The 18,600-nt window shown below is 41.8% G+C and overlaps 1 protein-coding gene across 1 annotated transcript; it reads right to left on the reverse strand.

The window, feature by feature from the left end:
* Positions 1 to 6,678: 6,678 nt before the first annotated feature.
* Positions 6,679 to 18,373, reverse strand: LOC115364150 (dual specificity mitogen-activated protein kinase kinase 6-like). The gene is made up of 12 exons (XM_030058598.1): positions 18,035 to 18,373; positions 14,549 to 14,618; positions 14,038 to 14,086; positions 13,818 to 13,931; positions 12,668 to 12,787; positions 12,432 to 12,548; positions 11,963 to 12,014; positions 11,712 to 11,839; positions 11,185 to 11,262; positions 9,368 to 9,507; positions 9,056 to 9,101; positions 6,679 to 8,751 (listed from the first exon to the last, which is right to left on the reverse strand). The coding sequence occupies exons 1-12, from the start codon at positions 18,051 to 18,053 to the stop codon at positions 8,674 to 8,676; spliced, it is 1,011 nt and encodes a 336-aa protein (XP_029914458.1). The 5' UTR covers positions 18,054 to 18,373; the 3' UTR covers positions 6,679 to 8,673.
* Between the last annotated feature and the right edge of the window lie 227 nt (positions 18,374 to 18,600).

The raw sequence follows: 18,600 nt of genomic DNA on the forward strand, positions 1-18,600 counted from the left end.
GCAGACGGTGAGTACTTGATCCAAAAATTATGCATCATGGGTGAAGTATCCCATTAAGCCTTTGTATTTCCTGTGTGGTACCATGCAGAGTCATCACATGTCTGAGCGGGGTTTCATGTTCTTCCATGTGCGTGCTGAGTTACAGATGTTAACCAGTGCAGAACGCTGCCACTCATTCACCTGTGTGTGAATCTCATTTTAGGATTGGGTTCATCTGACCAGTTTGAAATGTCTTAAAGGAACAGTTAAGAATGTTGAGAATGGCAGAAGCCAAAACTTGTCTGTCATGTAACGAATCAAGAATCTTTTGTTAAATGGTTACAGTGTTTTTTTGAGTGTGGCCCTCCATCCCTTTACTTTCTAGTTATCAACTTTGGAGAGTCGATGGACTGTGATGAAACCCTGCTGCAACATGAGGTAAAACGTGGTTGCCTTAAAGGAACAGTTCACCCAAAATACAAAAAAAAAAAAAAAGGACAAAGTTTCCCACTTAGCCTATAGAGCAGTCTATCAATCCAGACTGTTGCAGTGAAATTTGATGTGACCTTCTCTGTCTCACAACACCCCAATACAATGGAGCTGGGTTGGCATGGCTTTGCATAGCTCCAATTGTCAAAAATGTACATGTGAAAAAAATCAGCAGCGACAGATCTTTACAAAAACAATGCCACAAATATTTGACATAATCCACAGCCCTTAGAGGTGAATAGTTTTATTTGGAGCTATTTCTTGCCGAAAAACACTGACAAAATGTATCTGTCCATTCCAGTGAGTTTATGAATTCGAGGTAGATAGATATAGTTTGTCAGTGTTCTTTGACAGGAAATATTTCCCAACTAAACTATTTGCCCCTAAGGGCTTATGACACTTTTTTTCTTATGAGCTGTTGTGACATTTTTGACAATTTGAGCTCCACAAAACAATGCCCATCCAGTCCCACTGTATTAGGGTGTTGGGAGACGGGGAAGGTCCCAACAGACTGGAAATCTCACCAGATGACACAGAAACTGTCTAAATAGATTGCAATTGGGTAAATACGAAGTTCCGTTCTTTCATTTGTTTTTTTCATTTTTTTTAAAAATGCATTTATTTATATTTGGGTAAACTGTTTCCTCAATAAAAGACAACTGTGTCAGGACAGAGTTGATACATCATCTCTCACCTTTTCCAGCCTGATGAAATACACTGTCATCTGGTTTTTATGAGAGTCTGTTGTTTTGATCACAAATATTTGCTTTTATATGGCTATACACCTGCTCCTTTGCACACATGGGGGCCTGCCTTGGGTTCTCTCTCTCTCTCTCTCTCTCTCTCTCTCTCTCTCTCTCTCTCTCTCTCACACACACACACACACACACACACACACACACACACACACACACACACACATTTCATCGTGGGCAGTAATGAAACAGCATAGGGGCAGATCTGCTCTCGGGCTTTGCCTCGGCATTGTGATTTGTGATGGATGACTGCCACCAGTGTTTCAGGATGTAATTACGACATAGGCTCAGCTATCAAATCCACTAATCTATCCAGGCTATCACCTTCAACACCCCCAGTGGAAGATGGAACATCCTGAGAGGGATTGTTTCAACACAAACAAATGAAGCTGACCTGCTGTATTGGATTATAAGGATGTAATACTAGAATACCTCCAATAATTTAAGCAGGCTACTTCCAACTCTGTTTACCGAGGGCAGGTATCAGTGTGAAGGACTCACATCCTCGGACTAATAAGGATTGTGTCTAAAGTAGGTACGACCTGTGATGCCTTTTATTGCTTCTACTCAATGCCTGATACAGCTTTGCCTTTATATCCAACATCCTGTGCTGTGCCCTTGTATTTGATGCTCTGTACAGTAACCTTGTTGCTAAACAAACTACACCAGATATTCTGAAGCCATTGGCACTTTTTATCCCGAAAGATTTTACCACAGTGTAATTATGTAATTGCCTCATCCTGTGCTAGTCCCTCTGAGACATTTTCTTTTTTTTAGACGGGGGTTTCATTCATGTAAAGGGATGTGCTTTGTGGCCCAATGCTTTGATTCCACAGAGCACAGCACTCCCCCGAAGGCTTTTGTTAGAAGGGAGGATGATGACATGCAACGTTGTACATGCAGCGCAAGTACACTTTAAGTTCCAGTAACAATTAACAGTTAATTAAATTCATGAATGGTTGATAGCATTATTGTGAAACATGCTCATATTCAAACCCATTCATTATTTCAAGTTTCACCTTAATTCTTCTTTTTAAAAATTAGGCTGCATTTTTAAAAGTATCTAAAAGTTGCCACTAATTTAAAGGTATTTATGTGTGTGGGAAACACTCTCACTTATAGACATTAGATAATTTTGATTTCTATTCATGAAATTAGCTTTGTTGATATGACATCCCCTTTCTTGAGAGAAGGAATGCAATAAAGTAGCTGAGTGAGTGTTTTTACTAGGCTACTCTTGGCGAAGTAAGACTAATTTTATTCCACCTTGAGTAAAAAAAAAAAATCAGTTACCTTCCTGGCTTAGAAAATGACACCCATGCACAGCGAAGACAAGTGGTGTAGCTCTGTTGATGTTTAAGACAACCTTTGTTGTCAAGGTCAGTGTCAGCCAGGTTGTGTATCCAGCAGTGGAGTATTTACACCAAAGCCACATGTGTGTGTCAGTGCCAACACCCTTTACCTCTCCCACCACCCCTCCAAGTCCTTGACTCAAGGTGCAATTGGAGCCATCTACAGGTTGCATAAGGCCATACAGCATCTTGGGGTGATGCCGCATGGCCTTAGATCTAGTTTCGTAAGATTTCCGCCTCTTGAAGAGTTCTTTCATCCTCCTCAGACAAGTAAGCCTACTCTAACCCTCACCCTGCAACATCCTGTGTTATGCTTGGCTGTTTCACCCAGCGAGGTGGTGGGTAGAAGAGACGCTGCTATACAAAGTCATCTAAGACAGACCGCTTGTAGGTCTGCCATCTAAGGGCACCGTGGCTGAGATGGCTAAACATTCCTTGGCAAAGAGACAGAGAGAGAGACAGAGAGACAGAGACATAGACAGAGAGAGGGGATAAGGGTTCCCCTTATTTACAAGTCCTGTTTTGTCCATGAAAAAACTTACAGTGAATAATTATTTTAATTGGTACATCACAGTCATCAGTGCAATGTTTGCACTGAAAATTTTGTCTGTGTGTGGCTCTCTAATGATTGCTGCATAGTGCGCAACACATTGCCAACAGATGTCTGTCTCCATGCCATGGCCAGGTCAGGAGATCGTGGGAGCTGGCATAAGATTAAGGAAATAATTCCAAAATGGTTTGAACTTAGTCAGCTCATGCCTTATCGGGAACTCCTCGGTCCATCTTTAGGTCCCAGGGGATGATGGCAAATAGAGCTCTCAAACTCAACCCTGGTGTCTTTATTTCATCATGCAAAATGGGCACAATTTAATCACTGCTTTGGCAAGTGATCACTATTTGTTAAAGTAGTTCTGCCCGCGCAGACATGAGAAGTTCCTCAACAGAAAGGAAAAGACTTGCTGGCTCCAAATATCAGGACAGAGACAGGAATTTGCTTGACTAGCTTCTTTAGTAATTAATAAATCATGGGAGCTGCTGTATATGGTCAGATGCCTGCAATGGTAACCAGCTGCAGTATCTTCTCTCTGAACCTCATGCACCTGTTTCAGGCTGTAAACAGACTGCAAAAAGCTGTCCTGCTTGTCTTCCTTGCACTTTTGAGATACATTGCTTTGGTACTGGTGAACTTGCACTCGAAGTTGGGAAAATGATGTCGCTTACAGTGATTTATAAGCACATAGTCTCTGTATCCCATAGGGATCTGTAAGCACTCAGCCATGCCATACATAATGAATGAACGATCTGTCAATTGCCCTTTCGATTAACCCAGTTCCTGGACAGTGCATTCCAAGAGAAGTGCCACAAATATGAGACTGACGATTTTTGTGACATGTTTTTTGTCTTATAGGTGAGAAATCAGAAAGTACATTTTCAGAGTACAATTTGTAGGACTGGTGTAGTCTTAAGGTTTTCATCTGCTCCCATACTTTCTGTAGCAGATCTAGATTCTGTTTGCTCTTGTTGTATATGCATGTTTATGCATGCTGATGTCCCAGGTGATCATCCATGGTGTCAACAGCTGTCAGCTTTCTTTCCCTGTTGCTAGCAGATAATCATGTGAAGATGATGGATAATAAGCATGGTGTGGACAGATTGCCCCAGGTTATATATTTTCCTTTTGACTGCCCCTCATCCCGAGATGCCATATTTTCTGCAGCTAATGGCAAACTGTAAAGCGAATGTAGAAGTGCTTAACCCTTGTCACCCAAGGCTGTTGAATGGTCAGCAAACACTTTAATCCTGAATCTGCCAAGGCAGTCACACTGACTTGAAGAGAACAGAAACAAATACACAGCTTATGAGTTTTACTTCTTTGTGAATATGCTGTGTTGTGTGTATGAATTCTTGGCATCGTGATGTAGTGATAGTGTTTGAAAGAAGGATAAATGTATCGACTTGTGCTTGTTATTGTCAATTTCAGTCATTCTCATTGTTTCCCTGTTAGGGCTCTGAAAGGCCATTTCCAGTTCAGACAGGTTACAGTTTGTTTCTGCATCAGTCTCTCTCTCTCTCTCACTCTCTCTCTCACACCCTCTCTCTCCAGTTGAGCGGACAGTGTAATTCAAGTAGATACTGGCCATTTCCCTCATACCACTATCCTTTTTAGAGGCATTATGTAAGTTCTCATCAGTGGCCTTCTTTCCTTAAAGACGTGTCTCTAGTTTGGCTGGCGATCCACTCCTCTACACTACTCTGGGTCACTGCCTGCAGTCTCTTGGCATTGAGTTTCCTCATCCTGGCATGAAGACATTGGTCTTTGACAGACACACATAGAGTGGAGTGGTCAGGATTCCCACTGCTCAAGTGAGCTTCTGTTAACCTTTGTTGTTAACACTCACGGTAAAAAAAAAAAAAAAAAAAAAAAAAAGCCTTCAGAAAGAGCCACACAAATGGAGTAATGTTTCTATTCACCACACATTCCTAAGAATCTGAGGTTTAGCAAAAAAGGACATGTTTACCTCTGCATCTGCTTACATAAAGTTGTTTACTCAGATGGACACTATTATACCGCCAGGAACAGATGCAGGTGTTATACAAAAAAAAAAAAAAAAAAAGAAAGAAAGAAAAAGAAAAAATGTAAATTGTAGAAAAATTGACTTAAATTAGCAATATAAAGCAACAGAGTAAAATTATAACCAAGAAGGCAGTAGCATTTAACAAGGCCAAAAACAACACAGAGCATTGAGGTTAATGCATAAGAATAATTTAAAACTGCAACACGGTGGTGGACATTTTGTTTGAAGTCAAGTATTTGCACTCTACACTTTAATTAGTAAGCAGTTTATTTATGACAGATAAATATGTCTTGCTTATAGGAGCATTTAGAGGCACCAGAAGGCCGTGGCAGAAATTAAACATGATTATGCTTTAAATAGTGAATGTATTTAGCTTCCATGTCATATTGAGTGTGTATGTGAGTGTATGAACACATTAAGCAGTATTTAGGTAAAAGAGCACCTGCTGCTGAGCTAGAGGAGGAGCAGCCCCAGTCCAACAAGGCGATCGTCCCGCTGAAGAGAGAATCTCGCTCATGCCCTACATACTGCACAGAAAATTATTTGGGATAATTGGTTTCACCTAAACATGGTCATAAAGGCTTTTCAATACAGCCTGCATCTGTGTAAGAATGCATAAACTGTTCAGTCCCGTTCTTATCTGAACATTTTCATTAAGGTTTGAATCCATTCCTGGCAGCTCTGTGTGCAATTACATGTTGCGCCCACATTTGGTGCTCAGTGACTCTAAACTGTCAGGTAGTGTGTTGATTAATTAGTATACATTCATAAATTATTGCCATAATTCTACATGATCCTGTTTTGGTAGCAAATTTGATATGAATAAATTAAAAGTTAATTGCTTTGGAACAAAAGAAAAAATACATGTCAAAAAAAATGAAGCAGCACAACGAAGTTAGTGTTGGACCACGCCTGCTTGGAGACATAGGTTACCATGGCAATTTAACGTGGCTCATCTTGAGCTTCCCTGGCAAAACAGACCTGAGGATCAGTAAACTAGACTAACTGAAATTAAACTTGATATTGGATTAATAAAGTTAGCTCGCTTTGTAAAATAGGCCCAAGGTGAAACTTTTAGGTGAATGCATTATTTGAGATGATGCTTTTGGCTGTGTTGGGTGTAGGCTATGTTGCTACAAATTGTAGAATGTGGGTGTAAGTTACCGTTTGACGCTGTATGCACGCGCTGGAGGCAGGTGTACGGTTTCCATCTCTTGTTTCAATTCCACTTTCATTACATTCCACCACTTTACAGTATCACATGTAATGGGATGGAAAACATGGCTAAGCTGGCAGGTGTCTGAGGTGGAGAGTCTGCCTGTAGAAACCCTAAGACTTTGTTTCCTTTTATCAGCTGGATCAGTCCACTTTAGTCTCTGCGGTTTCAGCAAAGACAGTCTTAAGTGGTGCTTGATTGTGATGCAGTGTAGGATTTTTTTTTCTGCCCAAAACTTTTGTCAAAAGACTGATATCAACTGTAGGTTCTGTGAAATGAACAACACAATGTAATTAACGCTATATACAGTCTTAATGAAGAATAAAGCCTTTATTTTTGTCTTCCCGAAGTTCAAGTTTGTCAGTCCCACCCAATGAAGAGGTGGCAAACAGAGTGAAGGAGTAAGAGGTAGAGCAAGTGTTCCATTCTCATTGTGATCAGCGTAAAAACTCACTTTTACACACCATGGGAATGGCCATCCAAAGAAGGCCGACTAACAAAACAAAATTACAGCAGCTTCTTTGTGGCGTTGCTAGCTTTCCCTTCTTATTCACAATCATAAATACTCCAAACTCACTGACTTTTGATAAAGATCGCACTACAGTGTAAACCAGAGAGGCCTCGAGTGCTGGCCATGAACAGAGGCATGGCAGTCATCCTCATCGCTAATCGTCACCACCACCATCACCACCATCACAGTCTCTGAACACTTGGAGTGGGGAAAGTGCCACATGGCGAGGGCCTCTTGCTGTGTGTCCAAGGCTAAGGGGCACTGCATAGTACAGTTAGACAGAAGAGATGATGGCTGCCTACCATCGCCTACATAGAGGCTCTCAATCCAGCACTCAGGAAGAGTACGACCTGGGAAAAAAAAACAAAAAACAAAACAAAACAAAAACAAAAAAATAGGGCTGCTTTCGCATAAAGCAGGGCACAGAAACCTGAGTGGTGGAGCTTGACAGCACATCAATCCAAAATGGGTGTACAGGAGTCAGCTGGCCCTGTGTGTATGTGTACGCATGTGTCACACTGCATTAAAAGTAATCATCAACCACTCTAGGAACATTTGCACTGCCTGTTATGACAGTGATATGTTACATAAAAAAAAAAAAATATAGTATTTACATCTTCACCACATAAATTATTTCCCTAACATACTGTATGTGTAAGGCATAATAAGGTCTCTGAAAAAAATAAGTGCCTCAGATGAAAAAGATGATACTGACTCCAGCATTCAGAAATGTAAGCAAAGGGAAGAATGTTTAAATGCTGCCCAAAAAAAAAAAAAAAAAAGCAGGGCCAAATCATGTCCAAAACAGAGAGAAAGAGGAAAAAAAAACACACATGTACGGAATAAATGTAATAATTCATGACAACAATTTTCAAAATGGCACACAGCGAGCAAGATAAAGCTGTGAGCTTGAACAGGGAGCCCCTGAACACCTCCAAGTAGTAATAGCATCAGAACTGTTTACATTAGAGGCCAACCCTCAATCTGATATTGAAGAGCAAAGCGAGGGAGGGCGGTGTACTCCGGGGTCGCTGCATAAGATAAGATCAAATGACATTACACTCTTGCCTCATGCGGAGAACCGCCATGAGATCTAGGAATGCCTTGCAGACCCGTCCTGCCCACCATTTGACCTTAGACATTTCTCACTTTGCAGCATGCTTTGTGTTGACCCCTGGCCTGCGACAACTGTACCACTGCAGTGACCAATCACCTCAGGGCAAGGCACAGAGCCAGGCCAGACTGTTCACCTGATGTGTTTTGACACATAAGGCCATAGTAATTCACACGACTGCAATATACAGTATCAAAAAACTGTATAATGAGATAACGTACAAATGCATATGCAAATATAGCTTTCTTTACACAAAAAAACATACACATTAACTGTTGGTTTTGCAGATGAAATACAATGTGTCACAAAGAAATAATGGCTGGCTCTGTCTGTTCCAAAGAAAGAGGAGGGGGAGAAGGGCGTGGGGAGGAAGGGGGCAGGACAGAACAACAAAACACAAGGATTCAGTTCATACGTGTCATTTTGGATAATTGCACACACAGGAAGCTGGGAGGAGTGAATTAAACCTCTCCAGTTGGTTGGACCATATGAGTTCATATTACCACCACTCTCCCACTCCAGTGCTGTTGGGCTGGTTTCAGTCTTTGGGTCACCCCCATATTGTGTGTGGGTGCATGAGAGTCTGAGTATGTCATTCCAGTGAGTTTAAAAGGTAGGCCATTGGATCATTAATGGAGATGTCCCGCCTACCCTGGTGGGGTGGGGCTGGGAGGGAGCCCATCAATCATCCAGGATGTCCTTGACGAAACTGGCCACGTCTGTGTCTTTGGAGTCATGCAAGGTGAAAAAGGGATGTTGCTGTGTGCAAAGGAGAAAAATATATAATTAGACATATGTTCCTGGAAGATATAAAAAAAGATTTAAACAATGTAATAAACACTGTGTTGTTATTGTTTCAGCTGGCAATAAACACTTCACAATCTTGGTTTAACTGGGTAAGCCTGGCCTCTTGTGGACAAAAGCAATAAGACTACCTTGGATTTCACACGAGTGACAGAGACGGTCACAGAGTAAAAATAAAATCAGTCATATGTACCAAATACTACAGAACACTTTTAGAGAACACAGAAAGAAAAAACAAAAACTTAAGATGCAAACTAACCATTAATTCTGTGTAAGCTGGCCTCTCACTTGGCTTCTTTCTTAAGCTGCAAAAACAGAGAGGATAAATGCAAAAATGAGACAGAATAAACAATAACTGTCAAAGTAATAATAGCCACATGCAAAAACAATAAAATGACACATATCATCTGATGATGCTAACAAGTGACAATAGAGAAAACTATGGCTGCTCTTTGAGCAAATGGAGAGCAGAATCCTGGCCCCTAGTGGGCTTTGAATGTCACTGCTTTAGAACATGGTGGATACAAGGCACGGGACACTTCAAAAAACATGCAGAGAATGAGAGGCTCACCATTGGGAGCTGAAATCCACAATTTCAGGGGAGAAGCGGTCGGCAGGCAGTTGGGGAGATGGTTCATCCACCACCTGTTTGAGCTGCTGGAATGGGGTGCCCCATGAGTCGTATGGGAACTTCAAAATGGCCAGCTCAATCTAAGAGGCAGAGACAGTCTGATTTACCTGGCATCCTACACATGCTGCATTTCAAACTCTATACTAATTAACTCATTGATTTTATTTGAGGATTTTTATCACGGTTAAAAAGTTGACTATCACTCTACCAGATGATGATTTTGTGTACCTCTTATCAAATGATGGAGATCTCCATTTGGAAAGAAAAATTAATTTTCAAATGACATTGAAATTTCAAAATTCATTCTTCATAAGGCAGAAATAAGGGATAAATAAAATAAGATACTGGCAACTCCTTTGTTGTTTGTGGGAGAAGAGCATCTATGAGCTAATTTTAATATTAATTAAGAAAAGCATGGATTATTTATAATTCTGCACCAATCTGGACTAGCTGTCAAAATGTTCTAGTCACACCAAGATGATGAGGGTTCGTCATCAGTGCTGGGTGTCATTACTGTGAATTTTTGTACTGATACTGACAACATGATTTAGTAATCATGGTGCTTATAATAGTTAACAAAGTGTTCCATCTGATAAATTAAACCCTTGCTGAGACTGAGATGAATTGGCAGGAAGTTGTGGATGGCTAGGAAAGCATCAAGACTCGACTTACACTGGGAGAAAGGGGCTGGGATGACTTCTTGAATTATACAGTAAAAGTTATGATTAAATGGAGTATGGAGAAAGATCTCATTATACAAGACTAAGCTAACATTTAAATTGTGGTGTGTTTCCAGCATTGTTGGATCTGTCTGAAACAGATAGTAGCCAGATACTGAACACACACTAGTACATCTAGCTGACAAAGGATACCTGAGTTCAAGCCAATATCATATTCCATGGAGAGCATTTCCTTTTACCAGAGTCTTTTGTTGCGAACTTAAACCACAACCACTTTGTGCAGATTTTTTTATGCAAAGAAACAAAAAAAAACAACAAAAACATTCCAAATTTGAGAGCGCTATGATCCGTGTCTGATAACACAGCCGATAGCATCTCATGCTTTTACTTTGACAAATACAAGCAAACAGGGATGCACAATTGGCACATCAGTGGTACTGGCTGATATCAGCTTTAAAAAGAAACATCTATATCAGCCTGAAATGAAACTTTCTGCCAATATGACATGTGAAATAGGTCAAATTTGCCCTGGTACTGGCTATTGTCAGGGCCGCCTCAGGGAGAGCATCATCAAGCCTGTTGAAGTTTTGTTTGAAAGAAAATGTTATATGAAAATAAATATGGCATGTTATACAAAACCTAAGTTGAAGGAGTTTTCTTATTTTGCCCAGTAAATGTATACATTTTGAAAAGCATTGCATTTTATGTCTGCCATTGGGCCATCATGATCAGAGCATGCATAATAATGTTAATTCCTCTACAGGAGATATTCAATGTTCTCTGCTAATTAGGTGGAAAAATATGTGCTTATAGTGGTAACAGCGTCGGCCATAAGCCAAAAGAATTGGAAAATATCTATGTATCAGATATCAGCAAAAACTCCAATATCATGCATCCCTACAAGCAACGCTGAATACAAGAACACTGATAGCAGCCTGATGTGGGAAGGGTAACAGAAACATGCATTTCTGTGGCGGTTTATTTCGTTCTTTCAATCTTAAAGTGCTGAAGTATAACACTGAAGGTCCACTGCCATTATCTAAAAGCCACCTCATTTTGCTACAAAGCCCCACTCACCATGGTGATTCCAAGACTCCATATGTCAGACTTGACGCTGTAGCCTTGCTGGTTGAGGTCAGGGTTTATCCGCTCAGGCTGAAAGGGGAAGCAACAGACAGTAAGTGCCAATAATACTAAACAGTAGTGATAAGCTTTTACTGACTTTGTACTTTATAAGACAAGATTACAAAATTATTTAGGAGACAAATCAATAAACTCAAAGCAAAATCAATACAAGTGCTGAACAAAAACGGCAACCTAAAAATTAGAAAAAGCAAATGCAATGGAGATAAAATTCTTAAAAGCAGATATATGAGCCTGTGTGTTGAAATGTGGTTTGGGAAATGATCTTTTTAAAAGAAATGTGCTGTTTTTGCCAGCCTATGATTCAGGCAAGATGTTCAAAAGCTTGGGGTTTTGGAAAGCAAAGGCCCGATTATCATCAAGCTGTAGTCTAGGTTTGAAAATAGCCAGGGAGCGTCAGGGCTCACAAAGTGCTAGAATTCATCACTAAGTTTGTTAAACTTTTCTTAAAACCTGCTTACCGCCATGTAGGGCTTGCAGCCTGCATCCATAGTTTTGGCTACAGAATCCACCAGGTGGCCACTGATGCCGAAATCACACATCTTAACCTGGCCCTGAGTGTTGATGAGAACATTGGAGGGCTTCACATCTGGAGGGGGAAATTATTGGAGCATGACAAGAAAAAAAGCAAATCAGCAAAGGTGGAAACTTGACTGGGAATCTTGTGCTATTTTATTGTCTTTGACATGAGTGCTGCTACTCCTGTGCTTACCTCTGTGTATTACTGACAGGTTACTGTGCAGATGCTCTAATGCCCTGACAATCTGCAAAGGAAGCACAGATCGAGACCTGAGAAAAAGGGTAACTTATCATCTGTAACCACAGGAGTGAATGGGAGTAGAACAGACTTTCCTATTCAACTTATGTATTCCAGTTGGCAGTAATTAACCATGATTACTACTTTTGGCAAGCAGCAACAATATAACATCCTCTCAGTTGTCAGGATGTGACACCTTTTACCGCCCTATACGTGCCTTGGCACCGCAACAACTAATCACAATCACTGTTTTATTCTGAAGAAGCCAAATGACCACAGCAAACGGCTCCATGACTGTGACTACTCCATTCCAATTCTGTGTCTGTAACTACTGCTAAAAACTGGAGGCACAGAACACACCAAAATAATCATATTATCATAATGGCCCTGCTCCTCAAATAGGTAAAATCTAGCACAGACGTACTGCTACTGTGATCTTGCCCAAAATGTCCTCGGGGATAGTCATTCCTTTCTTGATAACATTCTTATAGAACTTATCCAGAGAGGTGTCCATCAGCTCCATACAGATCCAAACATCCCCCTGAGAACAAATCAGATGTCAGCCAACAGTGAAAAGAAAGAACACGGTCAGCCATTCCATCAAAATGTAAAAAGAATGGGATGCTGGTAGTAAATGCATGAGACTGTGACAGTCTTTACCTCCCTGAAGAGGGCGCCATAGAAGGTGACGGTGTAGAAGCAATCCACTGTCCTCATGGAAATGTCCAGGTCCATCAGCAGCCTCTTCTGCTCCAGGGTGTTGACTGTGGCACGGATCCTCTGCGGAGAGAAACACACAGATTGGACTGCCAGCTACACCACAGGGCAAAACTAGCTCATTCCCAGTGGAGTCTTGTCACAACATCCTCAAATATTCAAGTTCAGAATCAGGTTCAAGCTTATTTATTTATATAACCCCTCATCACAGGCTTGTCTGGAAGGACTTTACAAAGAACAAGCCGGCACAGACCTAACTACTCAACAGTCTGCTGTAGAGCAGAATGATGACATACAAACACTAGGATGCAAATACGGCACAAGAAACACAACAGCACGCTCTTCTACGATACAGAAATATCCTACATAAACGCGTTGATCTGGGACCACCAGCCTCAGGGCAATCTCCCAAGAAAACTTTCGTAAGAACTAGTTAACAGTGTGTTTGTGTGATGTGCCCTGTCTTAGGTAATGCTTGATGCTTGGGGATTTTTTGGGCCTGCTGGTGGCACTGTGGTGGGCCAATTAATTTAATTTTATGGACACTGGATATCAACGTAAAAAGGCATCACTCCCCAGAGGTTCAACAAATCTGACCCAGCAGTGTGTGAGACATTATACGTGAGGCTTGGGGCCCTGGTGGTGCTGTGGTGGGTCAGTCAGGTTTACATTCCAAATGCCAGACCTCAGTGTCAAAATCCATCATTCCCCCCAAGTTTTGCCTTGAGGGAAGGATGCTGAGAGGCTGAGAAATTGCATGTGACTGACAGACAGATATATTGACAATCCATAGTCTCCTCACCGATCTTCGACTGATGAGGGGGACAATCTAGGCAGGCAGAGTTATATATCTACAGATAAATATTTATGTCTATATAATGTCAATCATGCATTAAAAAGAATCAGCAACTTGAGAGTGAAAAGGCACTGAAACTTTTTACTCTTACTCTTTTTCCAAAGATATACAACCCAAATATGTACACTCTGAAAGCATATGTTGAGCACATCTATGAGTCATTGCACTATTTTAAACGCCTGGTGCATGTATTGAGCAGCCAAGTCAGGTAACTTGAGCACTGAGTGGCCGGCCTACCTTGACAGCCATGATAACATCACTGGGCACATGTCTCATCTTGTCCACCACCCCGTACGCTCCCCTCCCCAGCTCTTCAATCTGCTCCAAGTCATCTGCCTTCACCACAAAGTTCTGAACCGAGGGGAGAGAGAGAGAGAGAAGGGTCAGCTTGATGCATGTATTCAGCTCAGCAAAAAATAGCACTGCATGTGGCAGAAGACTACTGAGCCAACTTTACCTTATCTCCGATGGTGACACAAGCTTTACAGTCGAGATCTCGAGGGGGCCTGCAGCGAGACAGCCATGTTTAAATTGTGCAGAAGCAGCAGGCATACTGTCAGACTGAGTAATGCTATATTTGCCTCCAGCGGATTTATGTGGCAGATTGTGCATCTTTATTAGGATAGCTTTTAAGGTTTTAAATAAATAGCCGTTTAAATCAATACTTAACAGTCAGTATTCATCATGCAAAGACTGACCCTCTTTAACCTCATGTTGCTCTACTGCTAAGCCTCATTTGAGACAATAATCAACAATAATATCAGACAGGGGTTCCTGAAATGGAGCGCAGAGACTCCTGATCTCCAGAGAGAACTATTATCTCACTTACAAGGAAACACATTTACAAAAAGCCTACTGGCGTGTCTCCAAATCTATGTGGGCATTTGCATGACAAAATAGAAAACTTCCCTTATTTAGGTGACATCATTGCTGCCTCTGCCCCTGGTACCAAAAGTAAAGAGTCTTACGCTGCTGCCACTGGTGGGGGCTGCTCAAACACTTCTTTGGACAGCTTCAGCCCAGGGTTTTTCTTCTTCCCTGGGACACAAGAAATGAGAAAGGCATTAGTGTCTCTAAGACATATATCCATGAAATATGGTTTATCATATATCTGCTGTGGTCAATACTACTCAAAAAATCCACACTGCACTATGGATAAGTATGACGCTTGTTTTTCATTCTGGAAGTAATGACTGTTTTCAAGCTTACGCTGAATTTGCAGTTGCCACTGACCCCGACTACTGCCAGTGATTTGTTATCTAAATGAAGATTAGGTGTACTCAAAGCTCGAGGCCCCACAATAGAGAGAAGGAAGTTTAATGACTAATCAGTATTTGTATGATGACTCAGATGAAGAGAAAGGGAGGGAGAGATGGGGAAATTCAAAGGAAGCAAGTCTTCCTTCTTGTCTTTTTTTCTTCAAATGTTACAATCAGTACAACTAAATCTACTTTCAATATGTGATTTTTTATTACAGCACCATGACCAAACATGGTGCTGTAAACTGTGGGGCTCTGGGACCTTTCTCTGCTGAAGTAGTGACAGCAGTCCATTCATAAACACATTTTACCAGCAGCCTTGGGACTTCCCACAAGGGGCTGTGGGTCCCTGCCAGAATGACACAGCTACTAGGCCTACCAGAAACACAAAGGATAACAGCTTAACTTTTCCTGACATGGACACTGGTATTCAGCATGTTTGTGCCAGAAGCAAAAATGATCGGAAAAACAGAACATTTTCTTGACATTTGTCTGCACTTGGACCTGGCCTGATTTTCACCCACTGGGTCAGAAGACAAACAGTTTAGACCTGCTGGGCAATTTCCTGACTTAGCCGTATGCAGGCTTACACCGGGTTGCACACTCTCACTCCCTCTAATCAATGTGTGGGAAGCTAATTTGATGTAGCCAACAAGTATGTCACTAATGGGATTTAATTTGTACCAATTGAGAAGTCTCAGTTTTTTTAAATTTAGCAAAACCTACCAACAGGTCAGTCTATTGCAATGACTTGTTTGTCATTGGAGGTGTTGGACAGCAACTGCCACTGTCTGAATTCAACGTATTTACCATTTAGTGAGTCATGCCTCTCCAGTTTGGAGGAAATGTGATTGGGTAAACCCTTCCTACCTAAACCATGCTGTTAGGGAAGTATAGCTCATTGGAATTTAATATTCATTGACTTAAAAATGGACACACAAGCCCATTCTGTGCTGCAGCCCTTAAATAGGCCTACAAAGTGTCTGCATAGACTGCAGTTTCAATGAACCACTACGCCTACAGTAGTCTCATGTGGTGAGGAAGATTAGCCTAAAGTGTGATTTACTCACACATGCTCAGCCAAAAATAGACTGTACATTTCCTCTGTATGAGATAAATAAAGAGCATTCAAACCTTTCCTATGACCTGACAAATAAGACTGGTTTTTGTTCACCCAACAAAACCAGGGTTACAAGAAAATACAACACAAGCCAGGCTCTCCCTTGTGCAGGACAGCACAGAAAAATCATCAGACAGCATTATTTAAAAACAGGGGAACCTAACCTAACACAGCATAGCTGATTTAAGCTCTTAGAATGGCTTAGCCGTGTTTTGGTGCAGCATGAAAACGGCTACAACAATAATGCGTCACATGTGGAAGAATATCATACGGCATGTTTACAATGAAGTCTTCGTGGACTTGAGATACTAATCCCATTCCAGGTAGCAGGACCAGTGTGTGGGCTGTGTCGTGCCCCTGTGGCCCGGCTGTGTGGTGGGATATGACTCACAGCCAGTCAGACTGGACACATCCGCTCAAAACACAACAGCTGTCAGTACCCTTTGGGAAATATGATGTCACTTCACTCAGCCTGCGTACTGCTCACTTTCCTCATTGGGCTGAGGGTAGCTTCCCTGCAGCTCTCTGTTGCAAGACCTGCCTTATTCCCAAATCGGGCCTAATATGAAACAATAATGGCATGACATCAGCTATGGCTGGAGTCAGTGGATATTGAGCGGTGACAGGATATTCAGCGATTGTTAGGATCGATGGACTTGTATGCACTGGTATTCAGGGAAGAGCAGGATTCTTCTGAGTGCAACAGCACATACGCAATATGCACAAGAATCCCTGGATTGTGCATAGGATCAAAGTGTCAATAGCTATGTGGCGAGTCACCATCAGGAAGCTTTGGCCTCAGGCTGGCTCCATATATGGACAATGATGAGTCATGCACAGATAATCTTCCACACCACCCTATCAGCGCAGTTAGGGAGAATCCAATCTGTGAACATGCCTAAGCAAAGCCATGAATTGCAATGCACTTTCGGCCCACTCCACCCTTTACCCACGGAGTGCCAAACTTGCTGTGGTGGTCACAAAGCACTCTCACCAGACACCTTGGGTCCGCACACTCACAACAGCATAAAACCTGTGTAGCAGCTCTGCAGCAGTGCTTGCAGCCAGTGAACTGTCAACAAAGAGCGTCTGCACTAGGTACTGAGGCTGCAAGTCAAAACATGCCATGGTAGGCCAAAGGCTGTGATTGCCTGAATAGCACACAGCCAATCTACAGAGCCCTCTCAAAACAATGTGTACTCCCGACCATGGTAACGCTAGTATGATTGTGTAACAGCAAAAGCGGTGAACTTGAAATGTAAATTGACATCACCGTGCTCTCTGTATCTGACGCAGGGGACGGACCTTGCTTTTCCAAGGTGTGTATTTTTTTTCTTTCTTTCTTTCTTTCTTTTTTGGCAGAACAGTGTCCGCTGCTACAAAATTACACAACACAGACGCTAGCGGAAGCCAAATGTATGGGAGCGCCGTTCACTGACATTGCCGCGATTTAAGAGCGTTAAGCGTCTAAAAATAACCACACTTCCACCGGGGAAAGGAAAAAAAATGCATTTTTATCGACCCAACCGCTCTTATGCATTCTAGTTAAGTTGGTGAGTCATAAGGCTCCGACACATTCAATGACTCATGACATCCAGGAGGCCGAAAAATGAAACACCTGTGGTCCCACGCTACGGAAAAGAGAAGAAACTAATCCGTGCCAGTGAGAGCATTCACAGCTTTGGAGCAAGTTCGCCGAGCCTGGCAAAAAGGTCTCTTTTGTCTGTCGTCAAAGGGTGTTCACTAAAACACAATAAAGTGAAACGCAAGCGACACAGTAGCGCCCATTAGCACGGAGCAAAACTTACGGTGTGGCTAACCTAAACGACACAGTTAGCTGTAGGAGAAATATCTCGAGTCACCAGGGTGTCTGGAGACTTCGCATAATGACAGAAAGCAGGAAAGACGTCCTGACTGCCTTTTTTCCCCCTCTCCCTCTCTCTCTCTCGCATGCAGCTCTCCACCTGGTAAGGTTACAGCTGGCAATGATAGCTAAATTACTTCCACACGATCTGCACTTCGTAAATTCAATTACATGCATACAAAATGTCTTTGGAAGCGACGGGAGTCCTTACCTCCTTTAGAAAGAGACATTTCCCCTTTGCTTTGATGAGGGGGAAGGGAAGCACAAAGACTTTTGCCTTTTTTTTACTCCCTCCCTCCCTGCATCTACCCTTACACCCGCTCAGGATCGGTGGCTTGTCGTGCAAAAAACTAGCAGCGATAAAAAGATTGTTCACCGCCGTGCAATCTCCGTGCTTTTATCATTAACTCGCGGCTGTAATGATCGATTAGCAGATCTATGCACAACTTTAAATGAAGTCGACGCGGGGTATATAGTTCGAGTTAGTTTGCTAACAAAAACTGCACTTTTAGGGGTGGCCAAAGTCTGACAGCTGAAGGTTCCAGTGACGCTGCTGCGTAATGACGTGTTTCCTTCCTCGCGTGTAAAAGGATTATGGGTCTTGTAGTTTTTTTTTTTTTAAATCGTGAGCACTTTTTTAAACGCCTACAAATCGAGGCTGGGTTAATTACAAGTATGGTGCATTTTTCTTTGATTTGTTTACTACTTACAAAGACAAATTTTTGGTATCTGCATTATAGGGATTCACAGACATAATTTGTTTTATTTGTTGTTTTT

This window comes from Myripristis murdjan, chromosome 8, assembly GCF_902150065.1.
Source record: "Myripristis murdjan chromosome 8, fMyrMur1.1, whole genome shotgun sequence".
Classification (NCBI taxonomy): domain Eukaryota; kingdom Metazoa; phylum Chordata; class Actinopteri; order Holocentriformes; family Holocentridae; genus Myripristis; species Myripristis murdjan.